This window comes from Acomys russatus, chromosome 18 (assembly GCF_903995435.1).
Source record: "Acomys russatus chromosome 18, mAcoRus1.1, whole genome shotgun sequence".
NCBI lineage: Eukaryota > Metazoa > Chordata > Mammalia > Rodentia > Muridae > Acomys > Acomys russatus.
In genome coordinates this window covers 15780711-15802724 of record NC_067154.1, presented here as the reverse complement: position 1 = coordinate 15802724, position 22014 = coordinate 15780711, and the positions used below count along the sequence as shown (strand labels likewise).

Below are 22014 nucleotides of genomic sequence, written 5' to 3'. Positions count from 1 at the left end.
CACAGCAGACGCCTCTGACATCATCAGAGCTTCTGGTCTGTACAGATCAAGTGGCCGGGCAGCTTACACAGCAGCCTGGATCTGACCAAGAGAAGTCTCTCACTTTCGTATTCATTTGCAAGTGGAAGCTTTCTAAGTCACTCCAAAGACGCTCACTAAGAAATCATCTCGTTCTTATGTCAGGATGCAAGATGCACAACTTGTTTGTTTTTTGCTTTTTTGTTTTGTTTTGTTTTTTGAAAATGACATTCCCGGAAAACGAAGGGCAGCAATCCCACCTTCCATCAATGAGATGAGCCCTTGAAGATTCCAGACTTTATCTTCTACTCTTTGGCATACGCTATCCAAGTGAACTTTGCTGATAGGTGTTGGTTGGACTTGGATACTAGTCCAAAGAAATAACAAATTAAAAATGTACCAGGTGCGGTGTCCTGAGTCCAGGACAGCCAGGGCTACACAGAGAAATCCTGTCTCGAAAAACAACAACAAATTAAAAATTTGTGTTTAGAAAGTTTATAGCACGCTATCAGAGGACTCACTGAATAAGAAACAGTTCTTGTGGTGGGGATTCAATATTTTTGAGCTTTTCCATGAAATTTTATCTAGGGTTGTTTTTGGCTTCCCTCTTTTAATAAAGACCTAGAAGACTCGGCAAACCTGGGTGCAAACCTATGCTTCCTTTCAATTTCTCTGAGCAGACACTCAAATCCCGTGCCTGCTTTATGGATTTAGGGAATCAGAGACGGGTTAAAAATTGCCAGTATGAGTAGCTGCTTTCCCAGTGTGTTTTAAAGCGACAAGTTGTTGCTCTAACACTTTCTCTTGCAAAGTAAACAACTCCATCAACAGAATGCAGCCCACTCCACAACTATTCTGCTCCCTACTCAAGGTGCCACAGGCCTCTATTGTCCCAGAATTACTGAGTAACTCAGCCTCAGTATCCCAGCCTGTTCTCAAAACAAATCATTTGGCATCATGGAGGGTCCTAGGGGTCAGTGGGACTCTCCTTATGGCAAGTATCTCCTTGTGCCAAATATCTCCTTGTGCCAAGTGTTCTCTAAAACCTAGAGTTTGAGGGGCTAAAGAGATGGCTCAGTAGTTAAGAGCACTGGTTGTTGTTCCAGAAGATCTGGGTTCAATTCCCAGCCCCATGTGGCAGCTTATAAATGTCTTTTAACTCCAGTTCCATTGGATCTAATGCCTTCTTCTGACATTTGTGTGCACCAGGTATTCAGGTGATGTACAGACATACATGCAGGCAAAACCGCCACACACATAAAAATAATAAGATTTACATTTCACATTTTACTGTCATGTTGGACCTTGGGCACAGGCTAGAGATGGCAAAGCTGTGAGTTCAAGGGGTGCCTGTGCCCCTAAGGAGTTGCTGAACAGAACCTTCACCTGGTCATAGTACTCTTATCTCTAGACATTTAGTTGAGGTAAAAGTAGCCTATTAATACATTGACATTGTAGGATCTATTATTGTCAGCTAACATTCATTGTGGTTAACTTCTATACTATTGGAATATGTTATCCGTCCGTGTACCTTTAGACCATACTCCACAGTGTATTATTTCTTTCTTTCCATTCACTTTGCCTGAAAAAGATCAAAGCAGTAAACTCCTGAACTACAACCCAAGCCAACGAACAAAGCTGCTTCACAAGAAGAAACCCCTCTATTTGTAATTTCCAATGGAAAAAGTAGTGCTATGGCTTAATGTACCCCCAGATCTCATGTGTTGGAAATGCTACCCCTTAATGTGTCAATGTTGACTGGTAGGACCTTGAAGAGATCATGATTCTAACAGCTCGTATTGATTAAAGAGGGGGAATATACCAGTTGTAACCGGCAACCATTATGTGAACTGAAATAATGGGATTAAAAGAAGCATGTACTGATTATCAAATTGTTAAGACGATGAGATAAAATAGAGGAAACTACAAAATATCTTTATTCCTATAACACCACAAGTGAAGCTAAAACAATACTGGTGTTTTCCTAAGCAGGAAAAGCTTTCACTATGACCCATCTGGACACCTACTTGGTTAGGGCCTGCCTCACATTGAGAATGGTGAAAAAAAAACTACATGTCAATGAGATGGCCATCTCCCATTCCTCATGGCAGGGCCGGGAGTGATGTGGGGAAACTAGGGAAGGTTTTGTGCACTCAAGAATGGTTGCTACTACAGTTTGAAAGGGAAGGGGTAGCTTCAGTCCCTTCCTGCAGCTCATGATTAGGGTATGGACGATGTCAAGAAGCACACTCAGCTGCTGCCTTGGTCTGTCGGAATGTTAGGACAATTGTTGAAGAGTGTGCTGCCTCTTCAGAGTCTCAGCTTTCAGCATTATTGCATAGAAGATGACATTTTCAACATAGGAATTTTGAGGGCTACATTTTTTTTTGTTTGTTTTTTTGTCTTTTGTTTTTTCCGAGACAGGGTTTCTCTGTGTAGTAGCCCTGGCTGTCCTGGACCAGGCTGGCCTCGAACTCAAGAGATCCACCTGCCTCTGCCTCCTTAGTGCCGAGATTAAAGGCATGCACCATCACACCCTGCTTGAGGGCTACATTTAAACCACAAACAACTGTTTTTCTTCATGGGACATAACCCATGGAACGTGGATGCAGAACCGTTTCTTTTTGTAGTGTAGTGACTTTGTTGGCTTGAGCTACAGTAACCCAGCAGCTTGCTGCTTTGGTCATCTTTCCTGGCCCTTGCCACTGGCAAGGAAGAGCTGAGCACGCAATGAGGCCTCAATGGGAGACTAATACAAACATGGTAAAGGCTTTTTTCTTCTTTTTAAAAAGCCTGTCTGTCATCTCTATCCCTCTGTGCCCTTGAGATATAAGTTAGAGCCTATGTGACAACTAGATATATTTGGATGTTTAATTTTTTTTCCCTCACAAGCTTTGAGAAATGTTTACCCTCTTTATTAGCAGAGCACTTAGAGTCCTGCCAACATCACTTCCACAGATGTTATGAGCTAAGCTGTATTTCCTCCAAGTACACAGTGCTGGCATCTCAGATCCTTGTGTACCTCAGACTGTGACTGTATTTGGAGATACGATCAATGATGTTAAAATGAGATTGCTAAGGTCATTTACATGCTTTTAAATTTTGCACCCTGTGCCAAGGCCAGGCCAGGCATGGGGATACACCCATTTATTCAACATGGCTGTGGACCTACCCTCATCAACTGAGTGGCTTTGTGCAATCTTGAGTTATAAAGTCACGTTGCACCTCAAGCCACAAATATGATAGCATTAGATTAATTCTCTGTCACCATCTTGAAATTCTTAATTTTGTTTTTTTTTTTTTTTTTCGAGACAGGTTTCTCTATGTAGCCTTGGCTGTTCTGGACTCACTTTGTAGACCAAGCTGGCTTCGAACTCAGTGATCCGCCTACCCCTGCCTCCTGAGTGCTGGGATTAAAGGCATGTGCCACCATGCCTGGCAATTCTTCGTAATTTTAAAACAAGGGTTCTATCTTTTCATTTTCTCTGGAGTCTTGGAAATGATGTAATTGTTCCTGCTGATGGAAACCACGATTTTGAAGGTGAATCATTCATATTCTCTCTACTGAGGTGTGTGAACTGATGGCATGAAGGGGGAGTCAGGGCAGGGGCAAAACAACTAGGAAGTGATGATGAGGAAGAGTCCCCATGACGAGGAACTGGGGCCCACGGGCTCAGCACCCTCAGCTATCATCACAGAACACACAAGTTTGCAGAAAGGGCTCTTGTTGCTGCTTTGTTTTCACCACTTTGCCCTCTCCCAGCTCATCATTAACCTTTAGCAATTGAGATAAACCTAGCAGGTCTCTGTTCTGGAAACCTGAAAGAATCTAAGAAGTACACACACAAGGGAAGTGATTCATGGTCTTGAATGCACCACGAGAGAACTGAAGTCCTTCCGAGGCCAGTTGTTTCCCATACTCTGCAAAGGAACTGTTCATCCTTTTAAATCTCCCAATTGTCATGAGCTGATGCTTTTGGAAAGACAAATGAAAACAAATTGTTAAACTGGGCCCAATCCCAGCACTGGGAGGCTGAGGCAGGAGGACTGCCAGGAATTTGAGACAAGAATGAGCTACATGGTGAATTCTAGGACAGGTCTGGCTATGGCATGAGATCTTGTCTCATAAAAGTACAAAGAATTGCCAGGAAAAGAAAATGAAAACAAATAACAAGGGCACACTAAATATAAACTGAGATTTTCCTCAGATTAACCAGAAATAAAATTGCATTCAAAGAATTACAAAGATAACATTATTTAATATGTCCAAACAGAGAAGTACCGATAGTGTGAGGAGTTAGCTGTGTTCTTCACTTGTTAAATAAAATACTACAGGTACATTTCGTTGCTCAGGCTGATGCCATGCTACTTGAAGACCACGCCTAGTTGAATGGTTTCTATAGTTTATTTTAGTAGCACTGTCAATACCACAGAAACCTCTCTCTCCAAGGCATGAAGGCAATGGGAGATGATGCTTTAGACAATAAACTTAAAATGCATGTGGCTGTTTTGCCTGCACGTATGTTTGTGTGCCATGTGCATGCTTGGTGCCAGAGACGGGCACTGGATCCCTAGAACTGGATTTATAGGTGGTTGTGGGCCACCATGTGCCTGCTGGGAATTGAAACTGGGTCCTCTGTGAGAACAGTAGTGTTTTTTAATAATCTCTCCAGCCCTTGATAAACTTTTATCCACAAGGAAGGAAGCGGTGCTTTAAACATTTCTTCTTAATCTTTTATCTGCATCCTGTTTCAAATGCTGGCTCGCAAAATTAAAGTTACATCTCAATTGTTTTACAGTGAAATATATTCTGGCTGGGCTGGGTGGTATTCAACTTTAGTCTCCACACTCTGAAGGCTGAGGCAGGTGGATTTCTGAGCTCAGGTTTCAGCCTGGTCTGTATTCATGAATTTTTGTGTGTGAAGCTTATTTTGGTAGAAAGTCAATATTCAAAATAGTTAGCAAGTTCATAAATAATTTCTTTATATTTTAGACATATAACTGTCACTCAGGCTATGGCTGGGAATAAGTGGGAGATGGGTTTTATTTTATTTTGCAGTATTTTGCAGAAGATTGGACCTGGTCCTTACACATGCTAGACAAGTGTTCTAAGTTACATGCCCAGCCGGGCCTCATCTCTTTTTACCTTTTTATTTTGAGAGAGGGTCTCACCAAGTTATTCGGGCTGACTGTGAACACACACTGGAGTCCAGGCAGGCCTTGGATTTGGAATTCTTCTGTCTCAGCCTCCTATAGATAAATGAGAGACTACAGCTCTAAGTCAATCAGTAGAAACCCTTAGGGCTTTAAAATTTGGGGTAATTTCTGTGACTATTGTGTAATCTACTATTACTGTTACTAATGCATTACAGATGTGTCTTTTACTAACAAAGACAGGCTTTAAAAAAAAAAAGCCCACTGCAAGGTCCAAAAGAAATGACACAAATTTACTTCCTTACTTTAGCTGTGAATTTTCAAAACCAGGCTCAATTAAAAGAATGAAAAAGATTTAAAAAATAACAATAAATATTTTATTTTTAAACAGATTTCTACATCTTTTGAATAGCAGGTCACAAACTAACCTTACAGTGTCATTCACTGTCACATGGTCCTCTGGCATATGAAAAGCAAACAAACAAACAAACAACAACAAAAAAACAAGACAAAACCCTAACCATCCCACCTGAGGTGGACAGCACCCGAATTGCTCTTTTCTGTTTAACCAGATGTCCAATAACCATGCGCCAGGATGTTTCAATGTGTCAAACTACCACAAACACAGTTTAATTTTTTTCCAAATTCTTCCCCCACCTCCATCTCTCCTTCTCCATCACTATGCTCCACCTCCCTCACTGAGCCATTCCCAGCCCTGCCCCCCCTTATTATTATCTTTTTGAGACAGGCTTTCACATTCTTTCTGTAAATTGAAAAATCTCATTTTCAATTGTATTGATGGACTACGTTCAAGTAAACAAATCATGTATCTTCATATCACAGGAAGAGACTTAATTCCCCAAGCTTCCCTTGGCTGTTCTATGCTCTCATGTGGCCAGTGCTCAATACTTTATTAGATGCTAGGGCTGTAGTGACTGAAATTTGGTCTACTGTGTGTGTGTGCATGTACGTGTGTGCGCGTGTGCATGTACGTGTGTGTATTTTCCTGATTATTAAAACCATAGCTTCTCCAATGTTAGGCAAGCACTCTACTCTTAAGTTATATCCTAGACTTTTACTTTTACAAGATGGTCTTACTAAGTTGCCAGGGTTGGAGTTCAACCCATTCTATGGCCAAGGCAGGTCTTAAGCTTGTGGATTTCTTAACCTCAGCCTCAGAGCATTACAGGCCTGGGGTTACAAACCTGAGCTACCAGGTCAGGCTCAAATTTGGCCTGTATGTTGAAAGGGGCTTATGGGGAGAAATATTAGTCACAATGACTCCTGACACAAATAGCTGCCCACCAGCTTATTTGATGTCAGTTACCAGCAGAGATGATCGGTCACCAGCTCTGTTACATGGGCGAGGACTCCAGGTTCTTTTGCCTTTCTAACTTACCCTCAGAGTACCTTGCCACAAATGACCACAGTGGCATCAATTGGCAAGTGTCACATTCTCCTACGATAATTATGAGGCAGGGCAGTGTCATTTCTGTCTATCATTTTATCAGGCTCCCGGCAGTCTATCCTTCATCTCCCCCCGACCTAGCCTGCATGTCACCTGAGCTCTTGCCTAAATCTGGGACAAGGTGAACTCAACTGCTATCTTAATTCCATTCATTCTCCGTGGCTGCATCTGGGCCGGGCTTTACCTCCTGAGAAACATTTGGCCTATAGAAGGCTTCTGAAGGAGGCTGGTGTACGCCGAGCTGTCACACACTATCAAGGCAGTTGAATAAGCCCAGGCTTGCAACCTGCTCAATTAACTCCCAGCTTCCTCCGTCCTCCCTCAGCTGCTCCAATATAGTTTCCAGCAGAGCAACAACTGTATTTTTAGTCACAGCACTTCAGTTAGGGATCCTGTGACGACCACCAATAAGCAGAGAAAATTAGGTTGATTGATACGTGAAAAGCAAATAGAAGAGCTATGGTTGCTGAGCCAGCTGTTGGCGGTTGTAGGTCTAGTATGCTCTTTTCTGATGTCCGTGCATCTGCGACATAGTCAAATAATATTTGGGTTCAAGTCATCTATGTGACACGAGCAAATGAACTCCCCGAACTCCCATTTTCCAACATGCTAAGTGGAATGCTGACATTCGCAGTTTTTGAGAATTATGGAAAGAGGCCGGATCAGGCGCTTTAATACCTTAAACTTTTTTTTTCTCTTTCATTTCACACGATTTTGCAAACGATTTTGCTTTCGTGTCAGAGTCACGGCCACCTGAGCAAACTGGTTTTCAAAAGCTAATTTCGGGCCAAGATCTAGCCCGCTCCTGTTTCCACATCAAAAAGACTTGACTCCACACACGTTACTCTGTTCATCTTCCCTTCCCTTAACCCCGACGTCTCCAGAAGGCCGGGAATGGCCCCACCCTGGACCGCCCACCCCGCGGCCGAGCCCACCTCCGACTGGCCCGGCACGTTTGTTTTTGTTTTGCCGGCCGCGCGGGCCTGTCGAGGGGCGCGCCCCGTCCAGCGTTCGCCCAGAGGCCGCGGCTCCATGGAACGGCCCGCCCCGCCTTGCCTGGCGCCGCCCACGGTGGGACGACTCGGGCGGAGACAAGCCCCGGCAGGCGCGGCTTCCCCGCGGCTTCCCGCCCGCGCCCTCGCCAGCCACCGCCGCCGCCGCCGCCCGCTGCCGCCCCGGTCCCCCCTTGACGCCCGCGGCCCGCGAACCTCGCGGACGTGACGCCGCGGGCGGAAGTGACGTTTTCCCGCGATTGGCCGGGGCGCTCGGTTGCCGGGCGCGTCCGGGTTTTCCTCAGGGGGACGTTCCCATTATTTTTGTAACGGGAGTCGGGTGAGGACGGGGCGTGCCCGGCGTGCGCGCGCGCCCGCCTCCCCGCGCGCCTCCCTCGCCTGCTCGCGCCGGCCCGCGCAGCGCGTCATGCCGCCCAAAGCCCCGCGCAGAACCGCGGCCGCCGAGCCCCCTCAGCCGCCGCCGCCGCCGCCGCCTCGGGAGGACGACCCCGAGCAGGACAGCGGCCCCGAAGAGCTGCCCCTTGCTAGGTGAGGACCGCGGCCGCCGCGGCCGGGAGAGCTGGGAAGGGGAGGGCGCGGGGATGCCGGGGCGCATCTCGGCGGGGCCGGGCTGGCGGTAGGAGCGGCGCCAGGGGTCCCCGGGGGTCCCCTCGGTCCCCTAACTCCGCCGGGTGTCGGCGGCGCCGTGACAGGGTCCCGGGCTCGCGGGCGACGGGAAGGGCATCCCGGAGGGGTCGGGGCTGCGGCTTGACAGGTGTCCGGCGGGTGGGGCTCCTGCTCCCGAGCGAAGTGACAGGTGCAGGCTCTACTCCAGCGACGCCCAGGCGCGGAGCCGGCGGGTCTTGGCGAGCCCCCGACAGACGCAGGAAAATTGAAATAAATATGCAAAAAAAAAAAAAAAAAAAAAAGCCGACCGGTGTTTGCTTTCTCTCTTTCTTTTTCTTCCGTGGAGATCCGGAGCACCCCCGGGGTCGGTTGACTTTCTCTTTTGCAGTCGTGCGATGCAACAGTTGGGAGCCTTTTTCTTTGGGCGTGCGCTGCCTTGGCAGCTCGGTCCTGGGAGAGGCCAAGAAAAGCCTTGTAGGCGAAGCGCAGGGTCGTGGGTGTCAATTGCTCACGGTGTCCTCAGCTCCCGGGCTTTGTGGGGGGTTTCTTTAGAACAATGCTTTGAGGCCTCAGGGATTTAAAGCCATCTGTGGAGACTGGTGGAGCATAACTCCTAGAAGAACTGGTGGTATATGGGCAAAAGTTTCATGAGACATTTAAATGAAAAGGCTTCAAAGTTTCTAAACTTTGCCCCCCCCCCACACCTTTGTTTTTCCAGGGTAGGACTCTTCTTGCGTGCTGATTGGCCGCAGCCTGCTTCATTATTTCTTGCCTTTTGCCTTTGAGCTTACAAGGATCCTGGTTTCGGTGCCCCCACCCCCACCCCACACACACTTTGGTCTTGTTTTTGGTACTGTGTTCTCTCAAAGAACTTTTCTCTCCATTTATTAAATGGAATCTAAACTTAACTCCATGTGGATCCAATAGGAACGACAGAGCGATATTTACTGTATTTCAACATTTTATTTTTCTTGACTGTGCTACTGTGTGATTAAGTAACAGAAATTGGAACAATATGATTGTTGTTATTGCCGGCACCAGTTTCATTTTGGGGCTATAGATCCATTGCAGAATGGGGATTGGTTTTTGTGCCTCACTATCTTCTCTCCCATTTCTAGCCCAGCATTATGTCCGCGACTTTTCTTTAGTACTCTGGTTCAGTAACCCAGGCTTGCCTTGAGCTCTCTGTTCCCCTGCCTCATCCTCCCAAGCCCTGGGGTGGTAGGCATACAGCACCCTACAGGGCTGCCAAGCTCCGGTCTCCTCACTGAGCATCGTGCTTTCTTGTGTGCCCCAGACTCTTAATGGACTTCACATCAAACTCCAGGAGGCTGAAATAATTTTGGAAATGGCCTAAGTTTGTATTAAATGGGGTTTTTTTTTCCTCATGAATCGAATAAAAATCATATTCACTAGAAAATAAATACAGAATAAAAACTACGTTTGGAGACTGTTCCAGGGGAAAAGTTTGCTTTCGTTTCTAATTAAGCGCTGATGTGTCCAGTGTGTGGAAGTTTCCCTTTAGAGAGAGAGAGCAGTAACTTGTATTCTAAAAGAGTCTGCATCTGCACAGCTTTGCAAGTCTTCTTGATTATTGTAGAGTAAACATGCACATCGAAGCTCTGGCCATTGCCTGGGGGAAAGAAGGACCCAGCTTCTCTCCCTTTTATATACTTTGGGGAACTCTCAAAAATTCTCCTGCAAGTTAAACCTATGCAAGATAGAGCCTTGTTTTGGTTACTCATTGCCTCAGAGGTTCTCCTAAGCTCTTATAGTTGCTCTCTGAATTACCTACGGTCACATGTTTCACCATAGGGATTTGCTACATCCTCTGAACTGTGCCACTAAATGAATTTTGTGAAATCATTGCCAAACGCAGTGAAGCAAACAACAATGGCATATAGATCAGTCATTGTGTCTCCTTGCTCCAATCAAGAGAGGTGGCAAGCACTGCAAATACAAGGTTGCTGCCTGTGTAACTATGCAGGAAACTTATTTTTTAATAAGAGAAATAGGCTGTAAAATAATGATAAAGCTATAGTTTAATAAGCTTGCAAGCCAGTAGCATAATCATGTCAGGTATTGTGCCCTGCATGCGATTGTGTATGGGCTCATTTCCTACAAGTGGCAGTGTAGTAGGCTTGTTTACAGCAGCATCCCCCTAAATGCATAAGCAGCAAACGCACTGTGCTACAATGTCATGCTGCTTAAGCTGTCCTCTCAGTGATGTTTCCACTACATTATACTATTACAGGACGACTGTTAAAAACTGCCTTGTTGACTGAAATGTCATGTAGTGTATGTATGACTGTTCTTAGCAAGGATAAGAGGACTGCCTCAGTCTGAAGCTTAGAAACATAGCTTAGGGATGGATTCAGCCCAGTTCATCTGCACTTCGAATCACAGTCTACTTTTGCTGTTGAGATGTTATTTCTTTTACGTGGTCTCTGGCCTAAGTACTATATGGAATGGAAGCTGAGACTACAGGGCTGCAAGGCGCTTTCATTATTGATATGCAGAAGTTAATTATGCTTTGAAGAAGGAGTTGTCCAGCTAGAAAAGTGGTCAGGGGCATGGTTGATGGCGTTAGACTACAGGGCTCACATCCTGGTTACTTCTCACTTGCTATGCTTTTCGTGACTGCTTTAATGTCTCTGATGTGGTAGACGTGTAACACATGAATGGGAATACATATCAAGTGTGACTGACGTGGAAATCCAGTAAAACCATGCAGAAGGTATTTTGTGTAGAATCATAGTAAATTCTCAACAGTTAAGTTGCTCTTCATAGTGAGTGATGTATTATATGTCAAATACACATGGAAAACAATTAACTCTTTATTAAAAGCTTGTGGTCAAGAAAGGCCAATGAGATAGAACTGAAATACATGATGCAATAATTTCTATCAAGTTAATCATCATCTAAGAAATGCAAGAAGGTAGAGAGAGCATAGGACACAATGAGTACTTCCTACAGCTTGCCACGGTCACTGGAACTGAATTGACTGTGATGTGGTTGTTTTCTTTTTGCTGTGACAATTGTCCCATCTTCCCAGAGTGCGTTAGCTCATGCACTTAGTTTCTTTCACAAAGCTGTTTTAATGCTCTGGAGTATATTTGGTTCACCATGCTAGCAGCTGGTTTTCACTTTGTGGTATTCTTATTTTAGAAAGACCACGAAAAGATAAGCATATGTTTAAATGGTGTGTAATGTTTCTCAAAGATAAAATAAGACCTTAAAACACTTAGAGATGCTCTCTTTCAAAACAGTACTGATATATGCAAACTATAGAAACAAGCGTTTGCTTAGTTGGTTTGATGTGTGTATCTGTTTTGTACTTTTTTTCAATTGGTAGGCTTGAGTTTGAAGAAATTGAAGAACCCGAATTTACTGCATTATGCCAGAAGTTAAAGATACCCGATCATGTCAGAGAAAGAGCTTGGTTAACTTGGGAGAAAATTTCATCTGTGGATGGAATCCTGGTAAGGACGTTTGTAAAGTTTAATTGTTTTTGAAAATCTAAAGAGTAGAAAAATATAAAGTAAAAGTTAGTAATAATTTCACCCTGATGGTACAAAAATGCTTTTTATTTTAATGGTTTCCTCAGTGTTTAATTTTTATTTTAAATTAAAACATTTCTGATGGCAATGATGATGGTGGTGGTTTGTGTGTGTGTGTGTGTGTGTGTGTGTGTGTGTGTGTGTGTGCGCGCGCGCGCGCGCGTGCGTGTGTGCATGCTCCTTCTACTTTTATGTGAGTCTGGGGATTGAACTCAGGTGGTCAAGCTGGCAGGACAAGTACCCTCAACCACTGAGTTGTCTCACCAGCTCTATTTTTATTTTCATTTTCATTTGGCATATGAATAACTAATGGGTTTCATTGTGACAGTTTTATTTATGCACCATTGTTTTCTCTATTCATCTCCTCCCTCACTCTTCTTTGCCATCCCTCTGCCATCCATTTGCTAGTCCCCTGTCACTTCCAGATGGCTTCTCCTGCTTTCATGTCACATGTATTCTATTATTCTTTCCCCCTACACTTTAAAGGTGTCTTCCTCTCTTCTCATCTCCCCCTTCCAACTTTCATGACCACACACAATGCACATATATGTGAGCACACATACGCACACACAACTTTAAATTTAGAATCTTCATAAGAGGGAACATACTTGTTGAGTCTCACTTATTTTGATTAATATGATCTCCATTTGCATTCAATTTTGTACAAATACTATGATTCACTTTTCCTTGTGATTGGATAAATTTTTGTTGTATTATGGTCTACATTTTCTTTTATCTGTGCATGGATTGATGGACATCTACACTTGTTTTATTTCTTAGCTATTTTGAGTAGTATGGCAGGAAACGTGGATGTGTAAGTGTCTCTTTGGTGTTTTGACTTCGAGGCTTTTGAACACGCATTCAGTAGTGTACTGGTAGTTTTAGGAAACCTCACACTGACTTGCATAGTGGTTGCCCACTCTGCCTTACTACTGGCAGTATCTAAGAGTCTTCTTTCCCCACATCTTTGTTAGCATTTGCTGTTTTGATGTTAATCATGTTGACTTGGCAAAGATGGAATCTCAGAGCAGTTTAAAGTTGCATTTCCCTGATAGCTGAAAATGTTGAATGTGTCTTTCAGATATTTAGTGCTCTTATGTATATCTTTTGAGAACTGTGTACTCAGTTAGTTCATTGGCCTGTGTATTGAGTGAATGATTTGTTTTAATCATATTTAATTTTTGAGATGATCAGTTTTATAAATTAATCCCATCCGATGTGTATTTGGTAAATATTTTTTCCTGATCTGTATGCTTTTGTCTTCTCTATGGTTTCCTGTGTTTGTGCAGAAGTTTTTAGTTTCATGTAATCCCATAGTCAACTCTTCCATGCTGTTGGGATCCTCTTAGGGTAAACTTGCCTATACCTGGGTCTTTGAGAGTTTGTCTGTGTACTTCTTTAGTAGTTTCAAGACTTTAGATTGCATATTTAAGTCTGATTCATTTTGTATCATTTCCTCCCTTTTTTGGAACAGGGTTTCACTGTGTAGCTCTGGCTGTCCTGAAACTCACTATGTAGACCAGGCTGTCTGCCAACTCACAGAGCTGCTTGCCTCTGCCTCCCAAAGTGCTGGGATTAAAAGTGTGCCCTACCATACCCAGCCCTGTATTGGTTTTTCATTACAATTTATTTAGTGTGTGTGTGCATGTGTATGTACAGGCATGCTCGATTGGCACAGTGCGTGCGTGACATCTTTCAGGAGCCAGTTCTTCTGCCTTAGGGTTCTGGAATCAAATGCAGGTTATCAGGCTCAATAAATGCCTGGACCCATTAAACTACCTCAGTGCCTGGGATTGGACAAAAAATACAGAGTTACACATTCTTCTGCAGGCAGATGTCTTGTTATCTCAGCATCATTTGAAGAGGCTTTTTTCCCCCAGTGTCAAAACTTAGGTGGCTTAAACTGTATAGGTTTAATTCAGAGTTCTCTATGTTGGTTATTTATACACACACACACACACACACACACACACACACACACCAGTATCATACAGTTTTTGTTACTATAGTTTTATAGTATAGTTTGAGATCAGCTATTCTGAGAACCTGCTTAGGATTGCTTTGGTTATTCAAGATCTTTTGTCATTCCACATCCTAGTTTCATTTATATTGCTGTGATAAAATGCTCTGACAGAAAACAACTTAGGAGAGAAAGGTTTATTTTAAGTCACAATTCTAGGTTATAGTCCATTGTAGCAGGGAAGTCAAGGAGGCAGAAACTTAAAACAACTGGTCACACCACATCCTCAATAAAGAAACAGAGAGGAGTAAATGCATGCCAGAACTCATAAAACTTAAACTACTCTTACATATATAGTTCAGAGACCAAAACCCTAGAATGGTGCTGCCTGCTTGCAGGCTGTGTCTTCCTAGTTCAATTAAAAGACTGGGAGAGTCTTTCCTCAGCAATGAAGGCAGTCAGGACAGTTTTTCACAGCTACGTCCACAGACCAATCTAATCTATATAACTCCTGAAGACTCCCTTCTCAGTGATGCTACACGGTATCAAACTGGCAAATCAAACTAATATCATCCTAGTTTTGTAAAGAATGTCACTAAAAGTAGGGCTGACATTGTATTGGTTCTGTGGGTATTTTTGCTAATATAGTTTTTTCATAGTTTTAACTCTTCTAATCCAAGAGTACAAGACTTAGTGGTGGTGGTGGTTGGTTTGTTTTTCTAATCTTCATCCTCCTTAGGTGTTTTAAAGTTTTCATTGTAGAAGTCTAACCACTTGGCTAAGTTGATTCCTAGGCATTTATTTTTTGAAGCTATTATTTTTTGTTTGTTTGAAACAATGTCTTGCTATGTAATTCTAAATAACCTGAAACTCACTATGAAGATCAGGTGGCCTTGAATCACAGAGATCCACCTGCCTCTACCCCCTAAGCAGTGGGATTAAAGGCATGCCCCACCATGTTCTTAAACCTGTTAGGAATGGGATTTTTTTATTTATTCGTTTATTTTCTTGGTAAGTTAGCTATTTGTATGTAGAAAGGCACTTATTTTTGCGTTGACTTTATATTCTGCTACTGTGTTGAAAGTATTTACCACATCTAAGAATTTTCTACAGGAGTCTTTGTAGGATCATATCTTTGGCAAATAGGGATACTTTGATTTCTTTCCCTTCTATTTGTATCCCCCCTCTTTCTCTCACTTGTTTTATTGCCCTAGCTTGGACTTCAAACGCTATATTGAATAGGAGCAATAAGAGTGGGTACCTTTACCTCATCCCTAATTTTAGAGGAAATGCTTTAGCTATTGCCCATTTAGAACAGTTTGCCATAGGTTTGTTGTATGTAGCTTTTTATGTGTTGAGATATGTTTCTTAACATTCCTAGTTTTTATAGGGCTTTCTCTGTGTGTATATGTTCATGGGTGCACAGGTGCACATGTGTATACAGGTACATATGCATGTGAAAGCCAGTGTGTCCCTCTTCAGGTGCCTCTACTGCCTTCCTTTTTTTCTTTCTTTACTGATTTTGTTTGAGACATGGTTTCTCATAGGCCTGGAGCTCACTCTGTAAGTAGGCTAGGCTGCATGGCCAATGAGCGCCACGGATCTGCCTGTCTCTGCCTCTCCAGTACTGGGATTAAAAATACATGCCACATACGTGTGTGTGTGTGTGTGTGTGTGTGTGTGTGTGTGTGTGTGATCTGACTCAGGTTTTCATGCATATAAAGCAGATTGACTGTGTTATCCCTTTACCCTCTCTGCAAAACTTTGTCAGGAAAAGATGTTAAACTTTGTCAAAACCTTTTTTGCTTGTATTAAGATACTCATGATTTTTGTTTTTAAGTGTATTGTGGGTTATATTTTTTCTATTTTTTCTTAGTGGGTTTCTTCCGTAGGATGAAACCAGCTTGGTCATGGTGAATGATTTTCTTTGTGTCCTTGGATTTGATTTGTAAGAATTTTATTGAGAATTTTTCCAGGGAAATTGGTGTATGGTTTTCTTTTTTGTTGTCCTAATCCTAATCTGGACTTGATATTAGAATAATATTGGTTTAGTAGATTGAGTTTAGTTGTTTCCTTTTGTTGTGAGGAACAGTTTGCATGGTGTTTTTTTTTGTTGTTGTTGTTGTGTTTGGATTTTTTGTTTGTTTGTTTTAAGTTTGGTAGAGACTGGCAGTAAATGCATCTGCTCCTGGCTTCTTGTGGAGAGACTTTTTATACTGCTTTAATCTCATTGCTGTCTAGAATCTATTTTTCTTAACTATATTTTTTAAATTTAGTTTTGGTAGCTTATATAGCTCTAGGAATTTATGTCTTTTAGATGTCCCAGGCGTTTGGGGGAAGAATATAAGCTGTTGAAGCTGTGTCCTTTCTGGTTTTCACCAGAGCCTCTTGTAATCGCCTTTACATCTTTATTTTTAACTGGGGCCGTCTCTCTTTTTCTTTGGATTAGCTTGTCTAGAAGTTTGTAAGATTTATTATTTTCTCTCTTTTTCTTTTTTCTCAGATAGGGCTTCATAAAGCTCAGGCTGACTTTGAACTCACTATGTGGTAGCCAAGGGTGACCTTGAATTTCTGAGCTGTCTCCAGAGTGAATTACAGGGAATGTTCTTAAGCTCAGTTTATCCAGGGGTGGGCTCAGGCTCAGGGCCTCATACATGCTCTATCATGAACATTTTCTTAGGTTATTAAATTATGTAAATATGTAAACTTTATTTGGTAATAAAGTTTCTAGTGGAATAACTACTGGATTTAAAAAATTATTAATACTATAAAAATATATACATTCATCATAGAGATAAGTTCTGCATAGAGCAAATTTTTGATAATTGCTAAATAATTAAAATAACGACTCTCTGATAATTTTTCTTTGAATAAAGTCTCACAAGTTAATTTACTGAGCCAAAAATCTACAAACTTTTAAAAGTACTCAAATACTTTTCTTTGTATTTGATTATTAAAGTGAAAGTATCTTTAGCTTGGAATTTAAATTTTTAAAGAAGTTTCAGTTATCCTTTTTTCTTTATTCTTTTTTTGGTTTTATCGAGACAGGGTTTCTCTGTGTAGCCTTGACTGTTCTGGACTCACATTGATCCACCTGTCTCTGCCACCCGAGTACTGGCATTACAGGTGTGTGTCACCACATTTGGCTTCAAGTTATTCTTTTTTTTTTTTTTTAAACACTGAAACAAATAGAGGCAGGCATGGTGGCACATGTCTTAGTCCCAGTATCTGGAGGTAGAGGCAGGCTGATTTCTGTGAGTTTGAGACCAGCCATGTCTACACAGCAAACTCCAGGCCAGCCAATGAAAACCCTGTCTCAGTTTATGTGTGTATATATGTTTATATATGTGTGTATATACGTGTATACTGAGTATATACATATGGACTGGAGTTGGTTCGGCAGTTAAGAGTGAGTACTGCTCTTACAGAGAATCTGCACCTAGGTCAAGTGGCTTCCAATCACCTGTTACAGCAGACCCAGAGAATTAAAAAGTTCATGGTCATCTGCACTCCTGTATATATCCCTTAATAGAAACACATGCATGCCCATAATTAAAAGGTCTGGAGAGATGGCTCAGTAGTTAAGAACACTGGCTTCTGTTCCAGAGGAGCTGGGTTCAATTCTTAGCACCCATGTGGTGGCTCACAACCTCCTGTAATTCAAGTTCCAGCGGGTCTGATGTCCTCCTCTGGCCTCTGTGGATACCATAGATGCATGTGGTATGCAGATATGCATGGAAGCTAAGTACACACACACATAAACTATAATAATGATGTAAAACAACAACAAATCTTTTAAAATATAATTGATATAAATAGTAATGGCCCTGGACACTCCAGGAAAAGACCCCACCTTTCTTAAGAAATCTGGATGAATCATTCTATAAAATTGACTGCAAACTACTGAAAACAACTTAATTGATAGGAATTATTTAGAAAATTTGAAGTCCAATGTTAATAACATGAACCTCAACAGTATAATTTGTTAATATACACCAATCATTAGTCAACAAGTTTTACTTAAAAGGGAGGGGGCTAGGGAGACAGTTCAGTGGGTCACATTGCTTGCTGCACAGACATGAGGATCTGAATTTGAATTCCCAATATAGAACTTAAAGAAATCTAGGTGTGGCCATTTGCACCTGTAACCTCAGTGTGTGTGTGTGTGTGTGTGTGTGTGTGTGTGTGTGTGTGTGTGTGTGTTAGATAGTAGGATTACTGGGATTTGCTGGCTGCCAATGCAGCTCCAGGTTTAATGAGAGATCCTGTCTCCAGGCAATAAGGTAAAGAATGAAGAGCAGGACACCTGATTTTTATTTCTGGCCTTTGCATGTGGTTACTTGCACACATGTGTGCACACCATACATGTGCACACACATACACATGTATTGAAAACAATTCATGAAAACAAAAGGTCAGTGAGATGGGTCAGTTGGTAAAAGTGTTTGCTGCCCAAGCCTGATGACCTGAGTTTAGTCCCTGGAGACCCATAGAAACATGGGAGGAAAAACCTTACTTCATATTGTTGTTTACTGACCTTCATACATGTGCCTTCATACATCCTGACCTTCAGACATGTGCACAACCCTTACCATATGGTGTGCATACACACATGAGCGTGCACACACACACACTGATAATCTTTTTAAAAACCTAAGTTAAAAAACTAGACTAGAAAATGCCTTTTCTTATATATAACCCAAGTACTTGGGTTGTAAGACAAGCTATTATTCCTTGTAATAAAATAAAAATAAAAAGCTGGTTTGTTTACGTGGTAACATGGGTGTGGGTGTGGGTGGCTGTGCGTGTGCTGTGGCATACATTTGGAATGTTTGAGGACAATTTACAACAAGTCTTTTTTTCCCCTTGTTCCACACGGGTCTGTCCTGGGGATTGAATTCAGGATGTCATGCTTGCTGACAAGTACTTGAAAAAAATTTTTATTATTGTTTATTTTTTTATTATTTTTCTTTTTTACGTACACATTTATATTATTACACATGTATGCAATAAACTACCTACAGCAAGAAGAACCATTTAACAATCAGAGTTATATACATGTTAAATTCATAGTGTTTTGGCTATTTGTATTTGGCAGCCTTGAAGAGAACTGCTTTCCTATCTTGATGTGTCTAAAATTCTGAATGTAAATCCATGGCTGACAAGTGCTTTGATATTTAGGCACCTTGCTGGCCCGCCTTTGTTTTATAATTGCCATATAGTCATTTTATATGGTAATGGGCTTTAAAAATAATTCCAAGCATATCATATACTTTGAGACCATTCAACACTCCACATTCTCTCCTTCTCCCTTCTCCTTGTTCCTCTCTTGAACTAGTCTCCTTTATTCCCCTGTTTTGCTTTCTGACTTCACATAAAGCATATATAAGGAAGTAGTTTTCTATGTGTTTTTAAAAAACCCACAAATGAGGGAAAATATAAGATGTTTATGTTTCTGAATCTAGCTTAATTTTCTTAATCAGCTAATTCAGTTTCCATCAAACAACATGATTTTGTTAACTAAAACTCTCTTGTGTGTGTATACCATTTCTTTATCCGTTTGTCTGTGGACAGACACATAGGCTGGTAACATCCTGTGGCCAGTGTGAGTGAGTAAACACGTTGTGCAAGTGTATCTGTAGTATACTGACTTTGTGTCTCTGGGTGTGTACTAGGAGTGGTGTAGCTGGGTATGCCGTATCGTAAGGCTGGCTGGGCCAGCTCAATCCCATCAGCAGCGTATTGAGAATCACTGGAAATAATAGAATAGTAGAAACCATTTTGGGCTATAGAGTTAAACGTGTACAAATAAATGTGACTGCTTTCTTGCCTTACCCATTTTTCTTCCTGATTTTGTTCCTACCTTTTCTTAGAACTAGCATAATTTAAAATATTACTTCCTAGTGTGGGTTGTGATAGGAACTAGAATATCTGAATTCATCCCTGACTGTGTGGGGGAGGAAGACAACAGAGGACTTTCTGTTACTTTTAGGACTTGATGCATTTGTGGAGGGTGTGGAAGACTATTCTTTTGTCCTGCTGTAATTCAACAGACCCTTTCTTTACAACGTTGTAAGTGTTTAATGTTTGAGGGTTGGCCTGAGAATAATGGAATGTGCTCTGAGGAGCAAATGCAAAGACAGAACGAACCTGTTTGAAAAGCAGCTGTTGTGTTCCCAGTTGTCTGTTCTCTGAAAGAAGAGGAATGTAGTAATTTAGGGAAACCCTTTTTGGCATTTGAGAGTGGACAGTGTTTATTGAGAGAGGATGGGTTAAGTTTTCTAGTTGTAATGAATTGTTTCAAGTTTGAAATATACCATGTAGTAACTGCACACTCTTGATCAAACTGCCTACAGTCACCGATCCTTGATTTTCTCATATGTAAAATGGGCTATCAGTAATTTCCAGATCTTGGAATCATTGTGAATATTAAATGGAGTAACATATATTAAGTACATTCAAGTTAATTTACTGAGTCAAGCTCTACACATGTTTGTTGTTGTTCTTTTTCTTTTTGTCTTATTGTGAAAGGCTATCTTGTGGGCATGAGACAGCCAATGCAATCATGATCTTACAGTGGCAGCAGCTGTCAGCAGTGCGCTTGTCAACAGTCAATCACAGATGAGAGGCCCATTTGGCCTTACCCCTCCTTGCTGAAATACGAGTTACTGATGGATTCTGGGGGAGGGGCAGACACTGTCTTCACCATGATCCAGTGAATGGTAGTAAACTCATGTTGCACTGACATCCCTTGCTACACACTGGGTCACAAAACAAAACAGAAAGGGGACTGGTCAGGAGGGAGAATGTGCTGGAGGTGAGAGGGAAATGAGAAGGTGCGGGTGGGTAGTCAAAATGCACTTCATATATGTATGAGACAAAAACAAATTTGATAAAACGTTCTTATTTATTTTGCATTTGATTAGTACTTAAAAGACAAACCATCTTAGTAGCTCAGTGGGTAAATTGTTTGCTATGCAAGTATGAGAACTCAGTTCGTCTCCTTTGCACCTACTTGAACTCCTGACTCAACTGTGGTACTTTTCTGTAATCCCAGAGCTGGGAGACAGAAACAGCTGAATCCTGGGGATTCGAAAGGCAGCCAGCCAAACCTAAATGGCCAGCTCCAGGCTCATTTAGAGAACCTGTCCCCCCCAAAAAAGATGGAAAGTGACCTTTATAAATACATATGTGGACAAGCACATGTGCACACACATATGAACACTCATGCAGGCACCACACACATATTTAAAAAGAGATAAGGCATCTTCAGTTTGGGATTAGATTAATGTCTTTAAAAGTTCAATATCTATGGCAGCTATAGACGCACACAATATGTTTTTTAAATTTTAACTTGGAAGTCAGAATTAGTCCTTGATTTATGCTGCTAATGGATTTTGAATTCAGTGGGCCTGAAAACAATGTTACCTGACACATATCTATCAGAGCCCGTAGGTGGCCAAGTACATTTTCAATAAGCAGAAATATTTTAAAAAGATTTTCTATTCTCAGCTGTAGGTCATCAGATTTCAACAGCAGGCTTCAAACATTCAATAAGCCATGTTGTAGGCACATGTGCTGTCATCCAGGCCTTGCTCCATTTGTTTAATGGTTAGTCCAACAATGGTATCTCCCAAAGCAAAGGCTAAGACTCTGGTAGCTGTTTAGTCCATGAGGCCGGACGTCTCGGTTGTTCTTCAGCTGACTCTGGGATCTGCAAGTAGACTCTAATACCATCAAAGAAATGCCTCAGCAACAGGATAGATGAACTTGCCAGGGAGAACGAGGGCAGGTGGGCAAGAACCAAGAGCTCCCACTTCCTGTCCTTTGATGTGGTCCTAAAAAGTGTGGCCCAGGTTTAGGATGGGTCATCCCACCTCAAATGATTCAGTCAAGAAAATCCCTCAGAAGTGGACCTGTTTGTTTTTATTTTGTTTTATTTTTGTTTTTCCAAGACAGGGTTTCTCTGTGTAGCCTTGGCTGTCCTGGAACTCACTCTGTAGACCATGCTCTCCTGGAACTCACAGAGGCAGCTGCCTCTGCCTCCCAAGTGCTGGGATTAAAGGTGTGTGCCACTGCACACAGCCTGCTTGTGTTTTAGTAGACTCAGGATGTAGTCAGGTTGACACCTAAGATTATCCTTCTTAAGCTTAACGATTTAATATGGGGTTAAAATAAGAGATATATGCCTTTTTTTTTCAGTTGAACAAAGCCACTATACAGTTATTGATTAGC

General features: G+C 42.0%; 1 protein-coding gene across 2 annotated transcripts in view; it reads left to right on the top strand.

Moving 5' to 3' along the window:
• Positions 1-8017: 8017 nt before the first annotated feature.
• Positions 8018-22014, top strand: part of Rb1 (RB transcriptional corepressor 1) — a 136983-nt gene continuing 122986 nt past the window's right edge. Inside the window, exons 1-2 of one of the 2 annotated variants that reach the window (XM_051160824.1) lie at positions 8018-8181; positions 11615-11741. In XM_051160824.1, coding sequence (XP_051016781.1) covers positions 8060-8181; positions 11615-11741 — 249 coding nt within the window. In that variant the 5' untranslated portion in view covers positions 8018-8059. The remainder of the gene's footprint in view (positions 8182-11614; positions 11742-22014) is intronic. The other variant, XM_051160823.1, reaches the window with a different exon arrangement.